At 38.3% G+C, this 22,406-nt stretch overlaps 1 protein-coding gene across 9 annotated transcripts in view; it reads right to left on the bottom strand.

The window, feature by feature from the left end:
• Window positions 1-22,406, bottom strand: part of SOX5 (SRY-box transcription factor 5) — a 332,325-nt gene that overhangs the window by 39,334 nt on the left and 270,585 nt on the right. For all 9 annotated transcript variants that reach the window (XM_042834992.1, XM_042834991.1, XM_042834996.1 and 6 more), the window contains exon 9: window positions 14,746-14,892. In XM_042834992.1, the coding sequence (XP_042690926.1) occupies window positions 14,746-14,892 (147 nt within the window). The remainder of the gene's footprint in view (window positions 1-14,745; window positions 14,893-22,406) is intronic.

Here is a 22,406-nt window from a genome sequence, read left to right as displayed (position 1 = left end):
GAAGCTAACAACCAATTTTTCATACTTTAAACCATGTACATTACTTCACCAGAGGCAAAAACCACTAGAGAGGATCAAGAAGCTGTGATGGACAAGAGAAAGGTTGTCACTAGTGATTCTTTCAAACTGCCCCCATTGAAATACATGGTAAGTAGTCAAGAGCAAAAAATAAAAATAAAAAAAAATCACCGCTCCAGTGCTTGAAAGGAAAAGTATTTAATTAAAGCTCATAATTACCTTGACAGTTTCTGCCTTATTTTACAAATGGGAAGAATAAGGCACAAAGTGGCAAAGTAATTTACCTAATCTCACATAGCGAGAAAATAGCTGAGTCATAAGAACAGAGCAACTGCCGCTCCCATTTTGACCAACGTTCGGTGTTCCACATTTTTGTTTGCCTGTTTTGTTTGGATACTGTATCGAATCTCCCCAAAACGTCCTTGTGCTTCAAATGAAGTAGATAGCTGTCAGATAATGTGATCTGTGGCATGTATTTGTGAACTCGTGCTGGGTAGAAACTGAAGTAGTCCATGCAAAGCATGATGCCTTGCAGCTTGGTCTTTGGTTTGATTTTTATTTTTTAAAGTCCTTGCTACAGAATTCCCTATAAAACCCAGAAGCCTCAACATGTGTTGTCTTCAATAATGCCCTCCCTTTCTCATAAAAAGCTGTTTAAAATATGGAGATAGACATTAGACTGGATTTTGTTTGCTGCTGAAATTGAATTTGGAGTCATCACCTTTCAGTAAATAATCCCCAGTAAATGTTAAGCAGAATGAACAGCAATGAAAACAACAAAACCTAAAAGGACAGGGAAGGACTTGGAAGGAAATAAAACAAGGACCTGCAAAGCCAAACAGCATTACAAACTGGTACATTTTAAATGAACAACAAGAAAACAAAAGCCACACTGATCAAAGCCTCCCACCTCCTCTCTGTGGTGGATGACACCTTCGCTGGGAGCACACCACCACCTCTAACCCCACACCTGCAAAAGGAATTAATTTCAAAAAGAATACAGACCAAAGCGTACCATATCAAAACAAATTAGCAACAGCCCCCTCTTCCTGCTGTGGTCAGGCAAGAGAAGCAAAAATGCTGCATGGATTGTAAGATTCAGGGGGAAAAAAGACAAAACAAAACAAACAAACAAACAAAAACAACCCAGCTGCTGAAAACTTTAGAAGAAACGTGTAAAAAAGCTTAAAAGAAAAGAGATTTCAAACAGCTTGGACAGCTGACAGTGGTATAAGAAAATCTTTACAAAAACCACCTGTGCTTTCTCTGACTTTGGGTATCTCACATAGCGTAGGTTCCTAGTCCTCGCCAAGAGGCAGGAATGTATGCAGCACTACAAATAAGTAGTGCAAAGATAAGATGCACTGTTCTTATTTATAGATAAATACAACTGTATGAAAAGTGTCAAAATATGTTTTGTAAGTATGGATATGACCTGCCTGACGATTTGTTTTTCAAACTAATAGTTTTTCAAAGGGAAACTATCAACATAAAACTCATCCATCTTTAATGTTTGCATGTTATTAACGACATCCCAGATCGCTAAAATCAAAATGATTTTACAACTCCATGTTGCTCGATATTTTTTCATTTCACCTCCTTTTAGTGGTAAGAAATCTAATCAGCAGTTCCAGAAACGGGACAGAGTTTGACATACTGTATAGAATGTTCAAAACAAATACGTTCTCCATCATTCAGTACTACCCTCACAGAAAAATAAGGGTTTTTTTTTTGCTTAATATTTATACCCTACCCATAATTGCATACCTGGGGCTTAACTACTTGAGAGTACCTTGGCAAAGGTCATTCCTTTTCTTATGACACAGTCACATCTTCATTTGTGTCATGCACAGGAACCAAAAGAGACTGCACTTCAATTCGTGGTTTTCCAACAAACTTCCTCATTATCTAATCTTCTTTTGCACAGTCACTGACATCTTTGTAAAATTGCTGGAGAGTATTACCAAATACGAATGATATTGGTTTGCACTCATGCAAATGGCTACAAAAAGTAAAGGGCCACCTATTTTGTTTCAATTCTCTACTTTTACAATTGGAAAAAATGTATCTTTGCCTATGAAAAGGGTTTCTTCTAAGCAACATTGACATACATCATATACGTTTGTCTAACTGCATAGGGACACCACTACTTCAAACTCTTTGAATGTAATGAGTACTACTGATATTATACAGTAAATCGAACAAACGTATTAATCAGCCTAAATAATCATAATTAAAAGTGAAATATATTATACGTTCTTTTTTTTGTTTGTTTGTTTGCTGCTGTCAGTACTGAATGCAGATTACAAGCATAACAGTGCTGAAGAAGTACTGAGCCCCCCTTGGTGAACAGACTTCAGATCCTATTCCTGATTCACACCAGCAAAAATGAAATCACCATCAGGACCGATATCAGGGCCAAATTGCTGGCAGGCACAATGAACCACTAATTGCTGGATTCATTAGTAAGACTCATAGTTTGTCCCCATGAGATGCTGAACACTTTCAGCTCCTTTTAAAACCTAGCATCTTATAAATTAAAATTAACAACTGCAAACTAGTATTTCTGTTACACTGTAGAAGCTCAGCATGGATTTGAAGTCAGATCACAAGAATGCCAAAAATCTATTATGTAAAATTAGGCAGATTTTTATCAACCATTTTCCTGTTAATTCTGTAGAACTTGCATGCATCTCTACACAATAGATATTCCATGCTGTTCCTCAAGCCTAAACAATTGGTTAAAATAGTTCTTGTGATGCTGAAAGAAGACAACTGCCTTAAAAAATACCTTTCAAATAGCCCCAGCATCACACTGTTAAGATTGGCCTATTCTTTTCAGACATAAAACAAATATCTATTTAAGAACACATCCACATGCATTTCCATCACTCAGCCAGAACACATTCACCTCCCAGAAGCTAACACTGTAAGATATGGAAAGAGAGAGGGAGAGAGGAGACCTTTAGTCCACCTACTGGCTTCACTAAAGGCAATGAATCCAGCCCTAGCTCATTTCAAGTAGGTTCAATTGTGTCAAAGGTTACCCACAAGCTATTTCTAGATGATTTATAGCTGATGTCTACAGATCTCTTCTTATTTTAATGATAACTTCAATACAGACGTTAAGACATTCTTTGTCTTCACAGAAGTGTATGAGAGGGAAGCTGACATCTTAAAAAAAAAAAATTCCAAGAGGCTGATTCACTATTTCTGAGCAGGGCCAGCTCTGGGCAGTTTTTATATCTTATCCAGAGGAAAGAACGGGAGGGAAAAAAAAGACCTTCCCCCTGCTCTTTTTTTCTCCAGTACTAAAGCTGCTGTGTTTTCTGATTTATTCTGGGCACCGATCCTAAGAGCACTGAGTCAACGTGTGTATCACCAGTTAATTATGTTCAAGACAAAACAATAACATAGTATAATTTCATTGCTTCATTAGTAACAACATATACTTATATAGCCTTATTTTCTTCTGTTTGAGCCCAGAACAATTTACAAAGTGAGTCCCAAATGATACTATCACAAGAATCCTTCCCAGCTCTAGACTGTAATCTTTTGGTGGTAAAGAACAATAGTGCAGAAGAAGCTGCAGCAAGACATCCTGCATCTCTTTGAAATTCTAGATATCATGCCTGTATAGCCTTTAAAGTTTTTCAACTTAGGGATTATTATTTTTAGCCTCAAAATTTGGTGTGTGTGTACTCTTGTGTGAGTGTACACAAGATCAGCATGCACACATGCATGTTGGGCAGCCTTAATCTCTATCTTGAGAGCACCAGCCAGTCTTCTCCAGGTTTAATGATGGAACGAAGCCATCAAAGGTCCTGCATCAACTGCATGAAGATACAATGGGATAGTGGAGGGGTATGCTCTAAACCTCTCGTCAGGAGAAGCCTCCAGTGCTTACCCACATGTTAAAAGACATCACAGGATCCCCCAGAGAGAGGTACTTTGCATCTCCAGCCAGGGTCTAAATATTGTGAGACTTCACAAATGAAACCAGGTTTCTGGCACTCTTTGAACATTTTGCTCATTTTGCAATGAACATAGAAGAAAAAGTATCTGTTCAGTTTGTTCTGGTCCATAGGCCTCTGAATGTCTGTGCAATTTTCTCACTTAGTCTAGCCAAAATATTGTGGTTGTCATCTTTTTTCACAAGCCAGCCCCAATAAACTTTACTTGTTTGGTACATTGGTGATTCTCCTGGGTATTACAACATCACATCATCCTGCTTATGAGTTGAAGTTCACTGGAAGAACTCATTTTGGGTAGACAAATTCTTATTACCAAGGCTGTGAAATTAAGAACAGTAAATCCAGATGTAAAATGTAGTGGTCAAACAGTCATGTGACACCATTTTAGCTTCTGATATCGCAAATGAAATGCTACTTGACATGCACTTCTCAGCCAAATGTATGTGTTGCATTTCCCTGACCCCAAATTAGGCCATGCCTTTTACAGAGAACATTGAAAGCACAGGCTATCTATATATTTATAATCAATAAAAAAGCAAACAGAGATGAATTAATTCATCCCAGAGTTTTAATTGCTGGCTCTATTTTCAGCAGACATTAGGAGAGTATCCAGAAAGGGGAAGGTTATTTCAAAGAAGACTCAGGCTATTAGAAACAGGCACAAAAGGGTTTGTTTCGACCCACAAGCAAAGCAGTAAAAAACAACGGAGTTCAGACCAGAAGGGCTCAAAACTGAGGCAACCAAGAGCAAAACTCAAAATATATTAACTTACAGTGGTAACCTAAAGTCTGCACAGCTCTTAGCATGGTTCAGGATAAAAATAATCACTGACCTGGAATGACTGCAGCCCTTAGAGAGCTACCTTTGGAAAGAAAGAAAAATCACAAGGATCTTACATTAAAAAATACTCTCCAGAATAGTTACATATATGTATGTTTTCTTCCTAATTGGACACTGAATTAAAACGACCTCAGTAATTCTGTCACTGTATGCCTCCCTTTTCTGCTACAGTGCCTCACAGTTTTCTCTGGAGCATTTTGGAGGAATAAATGTACCCCTGAAACTCAACTTTAAGAAGCTTTTTGTGCCAGTTTTCCTGTGGATATGTCACATTGAGTTGTGTTTGTCACTGCATAACTCCTGTTGTGTTCTGTTAGCCTGAAATCCTGTAACACGATGTGGCTGATTCATGACGTGACATGTCACTGCCTAGCATGTCAGTTGAAAGCCCATACAAATCCATGTGTTACATCTCCACACACACTTAGCTCTTAGAAATGGCCTCTTATTTTAAATGTACTAGCAGGTGCTGGCACATCCACTCAAAAAAGTTTAAGAAGCACTAATCACTTAATGAGACACTCCAAGGTATATTCTTTCTGTAGCATCATGATTGGAAATTGGAAAGCCTTCTCTGCAGCAGTCTGCTAAGTGACAAGGTCTTTCTCTCATATACTCAGCATGTCAAGACATTGAGCAACCTTTTATCAAGGACTTTTTTTCTTAATAATTTATTTTTTCTACATATGCCAATCATGGCATTAGCCTATCTTTCCTTTGAAAGCAGCAGGGAAAAATGTAGCAACTGAAATGAAATGAACAGAAACTAAACTCATTCATTAGTACTAAAAGTACACATTTGAATTTGTCATTTGGCATCATTAGTGAATAAAAACACATGATTGAGATCAAAATATTTTAACTGTTTCATATATTAGCTTATACCAAATTACCTCAAAAACCACAGTATTTGCTGCCTCAGTTTGCCTGCCTCTAATGTTCCTTGGATGTTCTCAGATGTTCTCTCTGAATACTACTAAAGCATTTTTACCAGGAGATACTATGGTAGAAAGTGTAATTTTGCTGAGAAATAATTATGAGTCAGTAGAATTGCCAGCATGAAGGTCTTCTATTTGGACTGCAAACAAATGCCACTTGATTCAAATAATAACTCAAAGATAATGTTTTATTTGGTACTCTTGACGCCTCTGAGATAGATTAAGTTTCACCCATGATAGCCTGAAGCTTTTTATTCATACGACTCCAGGAGCTATGACTTCAAGGAAACTACCTGTTATAAAGTCACAACATGTAGTTACACTGCTCTGAGAAATGAGTATGTTCCAAATTGCTGATTTGCACACAGTTTCTCTGAAACCCTTTTCCCCACCATTTCATTTAACACTAAACAAGTCAAAATGAACTTCGTAGAACAAACACGTTCTCAGAAGCTTCACTGAAATATTTGCCAAGCACTTCATACCACTCCAGAGCTAATACTAACCCATAATAAACTGCCTCTGAAAACAAAATGGACTCCTCTACTCAGCTGCTAGCGTTGCTTCTATTCAACTATCCACTGCTATCAGGGATTACAGATTAACATGTTTCAGCCTAAAAAAAATAGATGTAGAGCTATGGTAAACATTCAACACCGGGTATAGGAGTATCAGAAAATATATTTCTTTAATGCCTAGCTTGAATTGCATTCTGCCTGAATATGTAAAGAGGAATTAATTTCAAATTTAGTACATAACATGGAAGCAAATGACTCTTCTGCAGACAAAGCAAGCAGCTTCCAGAAGCAGCTAGACTGATCGTATTAGAATTCGAATTAATAACAAATGCTACCTCCCAAGATGAACTTCACATATTTCTCTTCAAGGTTAGTACCCCTTCCACAGCAGGAATAATCTGTTTTAAATATTTTCCAGCTACCAAAAGGTGAGGATGTTCAACAAAAACACTGCAGCCAGAAAAATCTAACTTTTCCCTTTTTCGTTATGCAACTCCATGTTCCACACTTTCCTTAAACACTTTTACTGCTATTCTTGAGATGGCATGACCAACCACGAACATCCATGCAACAGCTAACCTGATGGCATTAAAAAAACTCAAACGTATGACATTTGTTTGGGAGCCCCTCAGCCTCACAAAATACTGCTCTTTCTCACTCAAGTATTCTTTTCTAGGATGGGCAGAACTTCCATACAGCTTTGGCAGAAGACAATGCTGATTTCCAGAATAAGACAAAGATCTGGAACCAAATATTATGTCCCAGCTCTGTTGAATGCTAAAGGATTCTGAAATTGAACTGGACTGAAAGTAACAGTGCACAGTACAATAGCTATATCTTCAGCATTAAGCCACTGTTGTGGATCATTTAACCATAAAAGAAAAAATCTACCTGCCCTATACTCCCACCTTTCCACTTTATTTACAGCAAGTAAAGGAAGGCATTAGCAGGAAAGAACAGTAATGAATTAGTAAGAAGCACACATTGCAGATTTGTCATTACCACTTTGCTTTACATCTTTGTTGCTCCCCATCTGATTTCTGAAGATCTCTTACAGAAATGCTGTGGTATTGCTTAATTCAACTAACTTGCCTTTGTTTTCTAAGTGCAGATTTCATAGCGTGTTTCTCCCCCCATCCACCCCTTTTCTCTTCATTATGTTCTCTTCTGCGTTTTCATTACAAAAAACACCAACTGAGCCCGAGTGAGGGCTGATTTTCTACCAACTCAACTCGAGAAACAGGCTCCTGCCAGAGAGACATAGTATCAGGAAATATAGCTGTGGAGAGTTAATCTAAAAAAGCATCCTAGAAGCCCCTCCATGTATTTAATTTATTTTTAGGGAAGTAGGGGGTGTGGGAGGCGGAGAGAATTCTGTGCAAGTCTCTACTGTTGCTGCTGCTGCTTTTTAGATACCACTATTAACGCTGTTCTTACTGTTTGGAACGCATTCACTATTTTAGAAGAGCATCTTAAGAAGTTCCATTAACACACATCACTTCATTGTGCTCTGGCAAATGGTTTAAAGTCATTGTTTCTATGCCTGAACATCATATACAGGAAGGAGAGCAAAGAAGAGAATAGTCTTAAAGATTCTGTCATCAATTCTACATCTTATTTTTATGGGATTAAAAGCACAGGCAGCAAAGGAAAAAGGCTTCCAGGTAAAGAGATATTTGGCTACAAAGCTCTCCATTAAGAATGGACACTGATGTTAAACAAACAGCATAGCAACAAGGAGTATAGCACAGATAATGCAGAGGAGGTCTCAGTTTCCAGCTCCCTGTACACTGCTGCATCCATGCTATAACTTTTTCCTTAATTATCTTACAGCTTCTTCTAACCTGTTGGATGGACTGACAAGGGGATTGAGAAATACAAGCACTGAATAATGTTTCAAATGTAGTGATACACAATATTCTAGTGCTAACTATTATTCTTGTGCAGAAAAGCTTAATAGATTGACTTACAAAGAGATTTTTATTTTTAATCAAGAGCATACAAAGAATTATGAACAGCCCAGGAGCTCTCAGAAACACAAGAGCCTTGCAAATCTGCCAGATAAACCTTTTGTTTACGTAACCTCCATGTTGTAGCAGTAACAATGCCTCTTACAAACTTTAACGAGAACTTTGTTCTTCACACTAAAATACCCCAGTACTCCTTTTACTGAAAATAAAAATGCCTTAATTTCCTGCTGCTTAGATAAGCATTCAGCAGCTACTGAGCTCTTCAACTGATAGAGGACAGTAATTGCCAACAGTTGCAAGGTGCAAAGGGGAAGTTTCAGACAGGATATTATTTTTGAACGCGTTTGCAGACAAGAAAAAGAGTTTAGCCCCATCTAACACAGGAAGCGACACCATTTGATCACCTGTCCACAGCAATGATCAACTGTCCTTATAAAGATACAGTTGTCCTCTTCATAGCTGACATACTTCACAGTGCTGCGCAGAACATCTAGTTCATGTCTCCAAAAATATTTGGTAATACTAAACAAAGGGAAATGTTACAAAAAGCAAACACGGTTATCCTTCTGCATTTTAACAGTAATGTAGCTATTATTTCCAGAGCTGAAATTGAATACTTTTTTCATGCTCAATCATGAAAAATAATGTGATCAGGACTGGGAAATGTGAGGATACAAGAAAGCTGTGTGTCTACTTATAAGCTAGCCTTGTGCAATAGCCATAGCTTGATGTGTCAAGCAAGCTGATGCAACTTACCATGTACATAATGGAGCCTAATTCTTTTCTCCAACATCTCCCTAGGACGAATTTTCAAATTCTGTGCTATCATACAAAAGAGAGAAATATACTCAGCTGACAGGGCTTAGGGTAGTCAGCTAAAATGAAGTTCAAGTCAACAATTTGTTTGAAGTAGAATCAGAAATATCATCCAGATGAGTGTTTTTATTACTCGGCAGTTTTATGGCTGTTTTCCTTCTCCCTCCCTTCAGATACTTTTTTTTTCCTTTGTATTCTTATTCTGAGTCAAGAGATTTTCTACTCAAACTGGAAAGTACAGTCTCATCCCCCAGTTTGGACTAGGACAAGAAAATCCCCAAACAGCTCCCTACAGCTTACTTATTTTTTCCTAATAACACAGTCTATGGTGTATTTGAATTAAAAATTCTCATATCCAAGGGCTCCTATCCTTTATTTTTTGTCCCTGGTATCAAATGTATAATGCCTCCTGTTTTATGTAGTTTATACTTGAAGTGTATGAAGAGTCAGAGGTGGATGTTAGTGGTATGGCAGTACAGGTTGGATCTTCCCACCAACGTTCTGCTACATATTGTTGTCGTGTGACAGATGGCAGGAGAGGGGCAGTCTGACAAAGTGGTGTCTGACATGGAAATGCGTATGAGGCAGAAGTGTGGCACTGAATTCCTTCATGCAGAAAAAAAATGGCACCCACTGACATTCTTCAATGCTTGCTGAATGTTTATGGGGATCAAACAGTGGATGATGGCTGATGTGCTTCAGCAGTGATGAATCACAGAATCATAGAATTGCAAGGTTGGAAAGGATCTGCAAGATCATCCAGTCCAACCGTCCTCCCATCACCATTGCTACCACAAGCACTAACCCATATCTCGTGGCTCCTCACCCAGACGCCTCTTAAACACTGCCTGGGACTGTGACTCCACCGCCTCCCTGGGCAGCCATTCCAGTGCCTGACCACTCTCTGAGAGAAAAAGTTCTTCTTCATGTCTAACCTAAACCTCCTCTGGAACAACTTGAGGCCATTTCCTCGAGTCCTGTTTGTTGCCTGGGCGAAGAGGCCAAATCCCTCTTCACCACAACCTCCCTTCAGGAAGTTGTAGAGTGTTACAAGGTCTCCTCTGAGCCTCCTCTTCTCCAGACAACATGACAACAACATGAAAGACAAGCTACATTCTGGATGGCCAGACAGACTTTTATAAGCAAGGCATGCAGACTCCTTTTCATCTCTGGTGAAAATATATATTTAATAGTGGTGACTATGTTGACAAATAGTGTTTTCACACTATTTTGCTCTATCAAATAATGGTAATGTGCTCTTTGCATCTGTTTTAATTTCCACAGAAGTGAACTAGGAGGCATTACTTTCAGAGTGACCTATAGCTGGTAATCAAATCAACAGTGACTCAGCTGAAGTTTTACATTCAGGCTTACCGTGACTGGTAAGAAATGAGCAAACATGCTGCTCATCCCTTTCTGTCCTTCCTACACTACAAGAAGGATGCAAGACACAGCTGATGCATGTGGCAGAAAATGTCACAAGATATTCCTCAAATTGGAAGAACTTCCCCTAGAGAATCTCTGGACATTTTAGAGCCAATCTGTCCTGTGGTATAGAGGCAAGCTCCAAGTCTTTCAAATGAGATTCTACTGCTGACTACAGGTGACATGAAAACTTTTCAATCCAGTGTTTATTTATATAAAATAATATGACAATAAACCATCTTCAATTAATTATTCATACTGATATTTGTCTGGATATTGCAGCTGAGTAGAATCTGACTGTGTATATCCAACTGCGTAGTGCTGTTTCTGGCTTGACTGAAACCCATTTCCTTTCCTTGTCACAACTCCCAGGTGCTACTGCTGAGCAAATAGTAACATCACTGCCAGAAGTATTTGAAAAGAACAAAAAAATTGATTTGGACAATCCATGTGTTGTTGCCACTGATGGAGACACAACTGTGAGTAAGGTTAGGGTTGAGGTCATAACGAGGTTAAAAGAAATTTGCCCAGGAATTCTCTCCTGTCGCATTTCACACTGAAGTGCTCCTTTTTTCAGCAGATGCTACAGACAATGCACTGTGCTCTATGAAGTACTGGGAATCATTTAGCTACATTTATGAGCTACACTGAAAATTCACTCCTGAAATACTGTACTTGAGAGGCTACACGGAAAGGGCTAGGACAGTACATCGCACAGGCACTAGGATGCTATATTTATACCTGCAACATAAAAAAATGAGTAGGACTGAACAGAGCCCTGGCTGTTTACAAGTGAGAGTAACATTGCTCTTCTTATTCAAGAGCATGATGTACCTCACCTGATTTCAGTGAAGATGGCAATTGTTAGGCGATGATCCAGGTACCATGGTAAGGCTCACTGCTCAGATAAACATATTTACTATGACAGTGCCTCCCCTCCTCCCACCTTGGGTACTTCTGTTCAAGCAAGAGGCTTGAAGTTCATCACAATATGAGTTAGTTAAGTTATCCTGCCTAGTCATTATCTTCACCTTTGTCTGTCATCTCCTACTTATTTGTGAGCGTGCAACCACCTTGAACACCCAAGCTGAGCAGCATGCAAGCATTTACAGGATCAAAGGCAAAATGTGCTTAAGACAGACTTTGGAAATCCAGCACAATTTGGCAAACTTAAAAGATAGTTGCTTTTCAAATGGGTTGTGGAGGAGGCCTTGGTAAATTTGAATGGTATGATTAGCATACCGGCTGTTTTTAAAACTGCTCAAGAAGAAGCTGTGTTAAAATCCATTTCCGCAAGACACACGCATTTTCTTTTGGACGGAGTCCACAGCTCTGTTTCTTAAATCAATTTTTCTGGCACGGAGATTTCTTCTTGGAAGAATGTACGACACCAGTTCAGTTTCCTAACCAAAACTTGACAGAATGTGTACAGCACGGCATAATGGCATCTCTCTGCTTTATGGTTTCCTAAAAGTTACAGTACAGAAACCTAGGAAGTGAATTTGACTATTCCAGGTCACATCTGTCGAAAGGCGGGTGAGAGAACAGAAGACGCCAGGTTAGCCTGCCCAGCATAGTGTTCAAACACTGGTGAGGGCTGCTGATAAAAGGTTTGCCAAAATGGGAGTTGCCAAGATCTTAAAGGAGTTTTGGGGATGTGTTCAAGTCTTACTAGATTTAAAGGATGATCCTTGGCAAACTCCCTCTGATGCTTCTCAGCATTTCTAGAGCCAGCAGTTGTTCCATCTGCTGCTGAAGCCGACTTTGAAGAATCCTTGCAAAGAGCAGCATACTAACTTTACCACTATACAAGAGGGAAAAAACACAGCTTTTCAGAGTGACCTAGATGTTTGCCAGGAGCTTGACACACTCTCAGGTAAGGCTGTCTCCTTGTCTCCAAACACTTGAGTGTATTTCCAATGCTGCGCCAGTGTAAACTGCGGGCTGAAAATAAAGATTCAGCAAACAGCATCTATTGAGAGCTTGTCTAAAGCATTAACTGTTCATTGTGGAGGTCTGACATGCTGTAACAGTGAAAAAGACCACCACAAACTTACTTTGTGAACAAAGTCGATGCTGGCGTTAATTAAAAAAAAAAAAAAAGGCCGTTGAACAGACAGATATGGCCTGGCAACAGATTAAAAAAATATATTAATAAAAAAATAAGAACAAACATTATGTTTTTGAAAATGTTAAATACTAACATGCTCTGCAAAAGCCAAGGAAGACCCACAAAGACACAGAGGTGTTTAGTTTCAACATATAAGCTTCAGTTTCTGCCACTATGAGAGATTTGCCAGCGTGTTTTCTGAGCCAGGCCATGGCACTGTCGTATAAGCTTTATTCTAATTATTGTAGGCTTTATAAAGGTTCCTTTATCATTTAGTATTATAAATAATTGTGCTTCTAGGCTGGAGTTCAAAGCTCAGTACAGCATTCGCACAACACCACAGGCGGGTCAGGTGACCTTTCTCCAATTCTCCTCTCTCTGGTGCTGAGGACAGACAAAGTGGTATGTCTGTCATACGCCATTACCATTAGAACAGAATCTTGTTCTTTTATTACAACTGAACTCCGCCGGATTTCTCAGCAGGAATGCTAAGTGAAATCAATGTCTTGGATTTCCAGGCTGAGCTTGGAGGTCACAGCCACTCTATCATTTCTCAGCATTATCCTTTCTCTTTCTCTCGCTCTCTCTCTGAGCCTCCAACTGGCACACAGCAGATTGAAAACAGCATGCATCACAGGGCTCACGCTGCACAATTTTACAGCCTTTTGGAGCCCCCTTCCTTTCCTCATGGCCCACTCTTTTTTTTTTTCAGCAATCTGCAAGTAAGTTTTGTTTGTGTCCTACAAGACTGCAAGCCAAAGGCACTGGGACACCTAGGAGTACAAGAAAGCAATAAAACACAAGAGAGAACATAGCTGATCTTGACAGCTGCCAGCAAGATGGTTGTGCTTGACGTTACTCGTAGATACAGAAGGCTTTAAAATTCCACAATTGCCACAAAATAAATACTGTGTCCCCTTAGATCTCACCAAAAGTCCTGCATGCACACAAGATCCAAAATCAACACAGGGATGTTAAGTGCAGTGGGTCTAGCAAGCCACTAGCCACACACAAAAACCCACGTGAAATGCACAAAAATCTCGTTAACCATAGACACAACATTCAGGAAAAAAAGGACCATCAGGCATTGCATAGCTTTGTGATCCCAGCTCTACAGAACATAAAAGGCCAAGCCAAGGATAAACTTCGGGAATCCAGAAAGTCTCTACAGAGGAGCAAAGGAAGAAATGTTGACCTAAAGACTGATTTTTTTTAACACAACAGCCCCTGGTTCCACACCATCTACTTTATCCTTGGACTCACTGAGCTGACAATGGTATTATGCAATTGTCTGGTTATTTTTAATCTGGGCTACTTTACTGTTAGGGTATAAAAAACAAGACACTATTGTCAATTCAAGGAATCTTTCCTGACATGATAAAGGACATGGACAGTGTGCTAGAGGACAGTAAAAAATTGAAAGGACAAATTTTATCAAGCTCTTGCTGTCACCCAAATGAGAGTGCTTCTTCCCTGCATTCCTTAGCTAAATTCTTCCTAACTATTTTGCAATAACTAAGAAGTGCCATTCAGTTTTGACTGGTTACTTTTGCTTAGCTGAGGTGTACGCTGCGCATGTCTTCCCTTGCATGTGGTGTTTTTTTAAAACTACAACTGGTTAAGCACTGTCAGCGTTATGCAGTTGTGACTGCAAGCTGCTAACTCGACCTCTTAAATGAGTGCAGACCTGATTGCCCAGCTATGGCTAAGACTATTCATCCCCTTTGCTGTCTAAGCAGATCTCAGCTTAGTCTGCAACATAACACACACTGCCTCAGAGACTTACTCTTCCATAAACTCCCAGTGGGCCCCAGGACAAGATCTGACTACCTTTGAGATACCCTACTGGTTTCTACATTGCTGATCTGACTGTAGTTTGGAGTCCTGAAAGGAAATGGCTGTTGTGTGCTGGCACAGGAGGCCTGTCACCCTGTACACTATCCATTACCAAAAATGGAGGGAATCACAGTGTGATAGCTAGGGTACTGCAAGGGAACTCACTAAGACTATTCTCTTATTTCACACAGGCATCATGAAAATAAAGCTGAGAGACACACAGAGAACAATCAGAAAAAAATGTACATGCAAGTCTCAATACTGCCCGGAACACTATGCCACAGGGCCTGGTACAGTACCTTGCTTTTGGGTGGAGGGCTGTTTGTGCTCTTGTCTGTGTGGATGCTGGTAGGCGATACAGCAGCACCGAGGTTACCCTGGGATATGCCAGGTATCTTGCCTCCTGGAGATACTTGCATTGCAGCAAGTTGGGCAGCATACAACTGCTGTAAAAACAATAACAAACATGCACACAAAAAGAGACAAAGAAAGAGAGAGAAAAAAATCATCAATAAGTCATTTTCCAAAAACTTCTACTGTAGACTTTATCTTTACATTCTGATGGCTACTTTTTTTTATTTGGCATACTGGCATATTCCAAGTCAAGAATCGTTATCTCAAATTTTGTAATTCATTCCTCAGGGAATGAATGACAGACATCACTATTAGAAGTGTCCCAGCTTTCACGTGTGTGCAGGGTTTCAAAACAAGTAACAAAAGCTAATCTTTGTGCCTTGCCTGAACCACTGGGCAATCCCTCCTTTCCTGAGAGGCCTCAGCTGTGACAGCATCTCCAACAATAATATGCATTATTTTCATGGTGTGAAATTCACACCATGTTTAATATGTCAGTCACTGTGCTACCATTTTACATTTCTTTACATTTATTTCTGTGATTGTCTTGTATGCATAGGCTATAACGTGTTAGGGGCTGGGAATGACAAAATTTTGTTCTGCATTTATTGTAAAAGTCCACTCTCAGATGGATTCTGGAGCACCAATACATATAAATATAAAAATACTGTTGGTTACATGCTGTCAATTAGCAATTGGAAGCCCCAGTCAAGATTAAGAACTCTTTTAGTGGAAAATGGAAAATATATACGGAATGGTAACGTTTTACTCCCTTAAAACCAAACCAGTGAGGCACTCCACTTACTTGAATATTAGCATGTGAATAATTACAAACACAGTCACCTGTTTAAAGTTAAGCTCTACATTAAAAGTTTCACAGACAGTGGTCAAAAGCAGAGAGACAACAGGCAATGCCTGGAAGCTCTGTTGACTTCTCAGTAAAAAGTGGAGAAAATAAAACACAGTGGGCAGCAATTGTTGATGCTTTGTGAATAGCAAGAAATTCACATGAAGCCAAATAGAAGTTGGATACCTGAGAGAGCAGGTAATGTAACTACAAAGACCTTCAGTCCTCAGACTCAATGACTTATGCTATGTATTATTGGTACTGGGCAGTACACCTGTAATGTGTAACACTGAGCAGTGGTGCACTCTGCCTGCAGGTGCTAACAGAGTTTCTGAGATACAATGTGACAAGAGATAACATGCAGGAACATGGAAGTGGACATGAAAAACGTTAAGATCTTCAATATGGCTACTCTAAGACCGTCTTGTTTGTGCTGCTCAGCTGTTCTGCTGTTGTTTTTTAAATTAATTGCATATGCTGATAAAAGAATGAAGGTCAGAATGGAGGACACAGTGGAACACTAACCAATCCCAGCAAGTTTGAAAATGAGGATTCAGTGTAATAAGCTTAATGGGAGTATTCCACATAGAACTGTGCAAAAGGTAAAGAAACACTGCTCATGTGAGTTCAGAGTATGTAGGTCCTGTAGCAAAGACTTAACTCGATCAAATGAGGAAGATTTACTGTTCCAAGGCTAGGACAACTCAGCGGAGAAGAAATGAGTAATGCATGTACATCATCTCTGCTCCGGACTTTGTTCCATGGTTTCCTGTACAAACTCTTCTCTTCACTGGTAAACAATCTTAACCCTTTCACGTAATTAATAGCATCTCATTTCTACTCCTGTAAGTGTAATCAGGCACCAAGTTCTTACTTATTTTTCACTCATTCTATTCTTTTCAGACTTCCTAATCCTTTCAGTTTTGAATCCTTTGAATCTCTTCTTCTACTCTGATCACTGCTTGTTCCCTATTTTTCTGTACTTCTTAATCACCATTTATCCATCTCTCTGCTTAGTCTCACTCTCCTCCCATATCACCCTTCATTCATCTGTTCTCTCCCTGCCTCTTCCTTGAATTTATTTATTCATTTATTCCATGTTACCCTCAGCCAGCCAGAGCCAAATAGATGCAAATCAACTACAGATAAAAGTCATCAAAAACAATCCAGCCACAAATCAGTCACAGATTCAAATGCATGTATTTATCAGTGGAAGTTCATATCCATTCATTCTTTCAAAAGAAGAATAAATACAACAGGGAGAAAGGAACAAGGGTTTGTGCGAACCAGAGGAGATCTGCAGCAGGCAGTTCAAGGAAAATCAACTCAGCAATATGTACAAATTAATATATCAGAAGGGCAACAGTTGTTTAAGAAATAGGGTGCATGTCTTAGGAATATCTCAATATAATCAGACTCTGGTCAGGATAGAGTAGATCAAGATTTTGCCTTTGTTTTGCTCCCTATTCATGAGTTGACAAAACAAATTGAGGCAACTATGGAAAAACAGAAAAGATAAAAGAAAGTAGAATGACTACTAAGCAGAAAAGGTTCGTGTTTGTCGAGAATCTATAAATTAGGTATCGGACAATAAGTGTAGCATGGAAATAGAAGTAAAACCAACAACATTAGTTCAGACACTTTGAGACCTTGAACAAACACTGATAGGCCATACAGGGTCTGACCTATTGAGAACAGCCTCCCAGAAATTTCTGTAAGCCTCTGGGGCAGAATTTTCAAAAAATAAAGAAAATATCTATCCCAAGGACCTTTTAGCCTTCATATGAGGTCCAGAGAATGAGTAATTAGAACTAAGTCACATGAAATAGTTGCATAACATAGTAAGATTCTTAACAACAAGAGTACCATCTAACACCAGAGCTCACTGAGAAATACGTTGCTCCTCCTTCCAGTACCGCCATCAATCACCTTTTTGACAACATTTACAAACAAGATGATGACTGAATAGGGATGAGGGATGGATTTCCCTGTGCAACAGTCCAGGACAAAAACTATCTTTTTAGGAGATAAGTGGAATATATGGAAATTCAAATCACTTCATGTACTCAGTTAAGGGAACATTCCTCAAGACAGATTTTCTTACAAGAGTTGAATGGAGTAATTTGGAAAGAGACATGGAAGAAAACCTATAAAGCCTTCATTCATGCTTTTTACAAACTTAGTCCTCCTGCTATCAGGTTCAGCATCTCACCTCTATTTAATTGATTTAGAAAATTAAAAATAAACATTAAATAAAACCTTATAAAAGGTCTCTTGTTAGAGTAGCCTCTTATGAAGTCCCTTCCTAGTACACAAAGCAACTATTCTACTGAAAAGCAACATCAGGCCCAGCTCTGAAGCAAAAAAACATCTATCTTACAAAACTCTAATGGTCTGATTTCTTTTTAACATTAGAATTGCTCCAACCATTAAAAAAAGAAAAGACAGAAACATATAACATGCGGAACATTTCTTAAACTGTCAATATTTTTGATCTTTGACATTATTGAACTTCTCTGCTACTAGTTAACTGCTATAGGACATGATGACCTTTAACTTATACCCAAGGAAAGTGCACTGGTGTGACCAAACGCTGTGAATCAAGACAGCTAAGTGACAAGAATCTGTGCATTCATTTCACAAACAAATCAAACTGAAACAAAAGAGCATTTCTACCTCACCATTAGGATTTCAACAGTGTAGGAATCAGTCTCTCTTAAAGTACCTGAGCACTGCCTAAAATATATCCATCTATTTTTCACAGTAACAAAACCAAGATTGCAAAAAGTGAAATGAAGTTATTGCATATCACTGCTGCAATACAATGTTCTTGAACCTCTCAAGATGTACACCAAAGAGGACCTCCTCAAACCACTTACACAACCTACAGCTAACCTAAAGACCCAGTCTCAAATTCCAGCATTGAAGGAGTCATTTTGCTCCACTACAATTCATACAGGACTTGCAAACTGTAGGCTGTTGACTGGTTCGCTGTTACTGAGGTATTTAGCTGAAACTAGTTGAAATCAATGAAGCACTATAGCTTTAGACAACTTTTTTTTTTTTTTTCCTACTCTACATAAACAAGGATTATAGTCTGCTTTTAATAAGATAGATAATATGTCTTCAAGGAGGCAGAACTGGGTTTCTGAAAAAGCAATTAAAAAGTAACATCTATTGTTTGCTTATAACTACATAACTATGCTTCGGCTCCCCTGCCCATATGTAATATTGCATGCCTTGTTAATGTTTTCTCATTAACCTCTTATGAAAATCTGTATGGAAGCAAAATCATCGGAACAAAAGCATGATATGATACACTTTACAATGAGCAGGAGGTACAGTTATTTTTATAAATTGCCCCTCTGTTCTTCAGCTATTAAACAAAAATTTCCTATTCTCCCTAGGTCACCACCAAAACCATTTATACTTTTTCCAATATATTAAACAGAAATATTCAGCCGAACTCTCCAAATGGACTAGCTCTAACAGCTCTTAGCTTGATGACTCTGTAGTACATCAATAGCAAAAGCCTTAAGGTTAGACCCGCTTTGAAAACTTTCCCCTTGGGCATTGTTGTTACATGTTAACAATGCTCATTACTGCTTTGAGGTTACACTAAACATGAATTCTTGTTCTATTAATACAGAAAATGAGAATGAGATTTAATAGCAATTTTAAAAAGGGTTGAACAAAGTGTTAGCAATTACACAGACAGAGATAGCTGATTCAAGCACCTATAGACATTTAGTTTACTGTATTATCTCTTATTAAAATATTTTTATTAGTGAACACTAGAGATTAAGAGCTGATATTAAAAAAGGGAGAGAGAGAGAGAGAGAAAGACAGGTGATACTTGAAATCAAATTGGTTACTGTGAGTTTGTTTATGATACAAACTAATTCCTCAGTGGAGTTAGCACAGTGATGAATTTACAAACCACTGTGCTTAAACATTTGAACTGTTGACTGATCCAATACTTCAATTTCTGTGTCATTCTAAGACCTATCATTAAAAATATACACATGAATGGCCCTGTTTTGACTTCACAGCCCTGATGGCTTTGATTTTTGCATAATCTCAGGGAAAAAAATGGTATAAATTGAGATTCTCTCATTCAGAATGCACTAATTTAATTTTCCTCACCTTAAATTTTGTGCTTATATAAGGCATGCAAAGTGTTTGATTATGGCAGAAAGAATTAATTTTGGATCTGTTCAGTTTTGTTTTATTTCTGTTGATTATTCTTTAATTAAAAAAGGTCATAAGGAATTAGAAGAAGAATTCACTTGAACAATTGACACATATCCTACGGTAAGATTTTTAAAAGTAGAAGCAATGTAGAAAAAAGGTAACTATAGAAATTTAGAATTAAAGCCCTCCTCAGCAATGGTCAGTAGCAATTATTTTTGGATCTATAAAAAAAAGTTATTCATCTTTCTCTTCATTATATAACTAAAAGGTACAAATGCCAAATTCTCATCTTTTCTGTGTCTGAGTTTCCTTCGAAGATTCTCAGTTCAACATTTCAAAGGAACACACTAATTTGTATGTTCAAGACTTTGGCAAAAGCTTTAAATCTCATTTTTTTGCATCAACTGGGAGATTTTCAGAAGAGATGATATAGAAACACAAATCTAATATGCTCCTTTAAAATGTAACCCACCAAAAAACACTGTGAAGTAGATTTTACTCAGCTCAGTGCTTGATGTAGCTTTTACGTTGGAGTATTTTCACCTTACGACAATGTAACTTGAGATCCTGAGATGAACTTGTTCTGTTTTTATTTTTTTCTTCATTAGAATCCTGAATAGAGTTGGATAATTACTATTGTTCTACCTACTGAATATCTTTACCATATCCACTCCCTATAAGAAATTGCCCTGGCTCACAGTGCTGAGGTGTGCACCCGTCTGATACAGACCCTTAATGGTAGAGCACCTTGCCTGAACTAGCGTTTCCTTCATTCACCAGACGAAAAATAGCAAGCTGGATGAATTTGCCCAAAACCTGTGAACCAGACAAGGAATAAAGAAGATGTACTAAATGTTGAAAAGCTTAACTGTTCTTCTCTGAGGCCACATTAACCAGTCAACTTCTGAAAGCTCCCATTCTAACCATGCTCGCCACTTAGTCTAGGGAAGGAAGAGAGGTAAGCAAATCATGAATCATGAAAGAACAATAAATATTTGAATGTTAAGACTGAGCAAATTGATTGATAAGTAATGTGCTCCTTTTAGTCAGGAGTTGTTAACACTTAGCAGAATTGCCTAGAGAAATGGTGGATTCTGACTCTTGATGCTTCAGTCAGAATCAGATGTTATTCTGGAAGATAAACTTTAAACAAAGAATTAATTATGCTCAATAATATTCTACGTCTTGTTTAGTCAGACTAGACAATCCAATAGTCTCTTTGGCCTTAGAAAATGTGAGACTTCCTTAGAAAGAAATGTTAAGAAAAACAAGTTCTCATTAGAAAAACTGTAAAGCATTCACAAACTGAACAAGGCTTCATTTATATGCTAACTGCATGCAAGTTACAAACACAGCCTTGTAACTACCATGTCTCTCATATTAGAAGAACATTACTTTTAGAATCAGTAACCACAAGTCTCCGTAAAACATGATTCCGGTAGCTGATCTCTCTGGTTCCAGGCCCTGAGTTCTTGTTCCTGAGAATAATCCCACTGCAGTCAATAGGATTGCTCAGCCCATGCCATGCTGAATGTGCTGGCTCTTTTTTAAATTTGAAACTTCCATGACATGACCAGCTGGGGATCCCTGGCATTCAGAAACAGGATAGAGTCCAGGACACTGAAAAATTGAATGAACTTTAAGTCTCAATTTAGACTAATAAAGACTTCTACCATCACTGCAGTACTTTCCAATATGTCTGCTTTGTTGGTGAAACCGTGGATAAAGTCAGAAATATAGGTACAATTTGTGGCATCTCTGAGTTTTGTTAGAAATAAATTTCCATGTGTAGGGCAATCATTTTAGGCAAAGTACAGCTATATTTGTCTTTATAGGAGCTTTTATAGGAAAAACAGTAACCATTCTACGACACTCTAAATATGCTAATATATTCAGTATTCTCTGAAAAGTATTTATTAATTCTGTCAATGGTAATGCCAGTCAAATTCTAACAAGATAAGAACCAGCACTCAGAACATCAACTGACCATTCCTGGTCACAGGAAGGCTGTAGGAAACTCGTGATTAGAGCCTAGACCTCATGGCTCCTTTGTCCTGTGCCTCAACAAGAAGACAATCCTTCCACAGGATGTAACTGTAGGAATTTATCTATAAACACTTCCTATCAGAGGCTAGTAAAATCTATTAGCTCCTGTGATAAAATATAATTTTAAATTGTGTGTTTTAAGATTGCCTGCTCTTTACAAATGAAGATTTTTTTTTTTTTTTTTTAACTGGAAAACTGCCCAAGTGGCCTACTTATTCACATATATCATGTTCACACCACATGACAGTAATTGAAATAGAGTGACTATAAGGAATGCATGCTGGAGAGGAAACTGAATAACATCTTCTGGAAAAAGCTTGTTGGATGAAACTTTGCAGATGAACAGTGTTCCCTTCAATGAAAGTAATTAATATTGTATATTTAAAAAAAAAAATAACTGGCCAACAATTTATTTTTAGTTGTAGTGTGCTGTGCATCAGCAGAATGTTACGCTTACTGCTACTGCCATTACATATTTCCACGTCAAGAGAACTTTTTTTTGTTAAAACAAAGATAAAA

The sequence above is a fragment of the Centrocercus urophasianus genome, unplaced genomic scaffold (assembly GCF_019232065.1).
Source record: "Centrocercus urophasianus isolate 14NV4802_14NV808 unplaced genomic scaffold, USGS_Curo_1.0 seq_5, whole genome shotgun sequence".
NCBI lineage: Eukaryota > Metazoa > Chordata > Aves > Galliformes > Phasianidae > Centrocercus > Centrocercus urophasianus.
The sequence above is the reverse complement of the archived record's forward strand: the minus strand, read 5'-3'. Positions and strand labels throughout refer to the sequence as shown.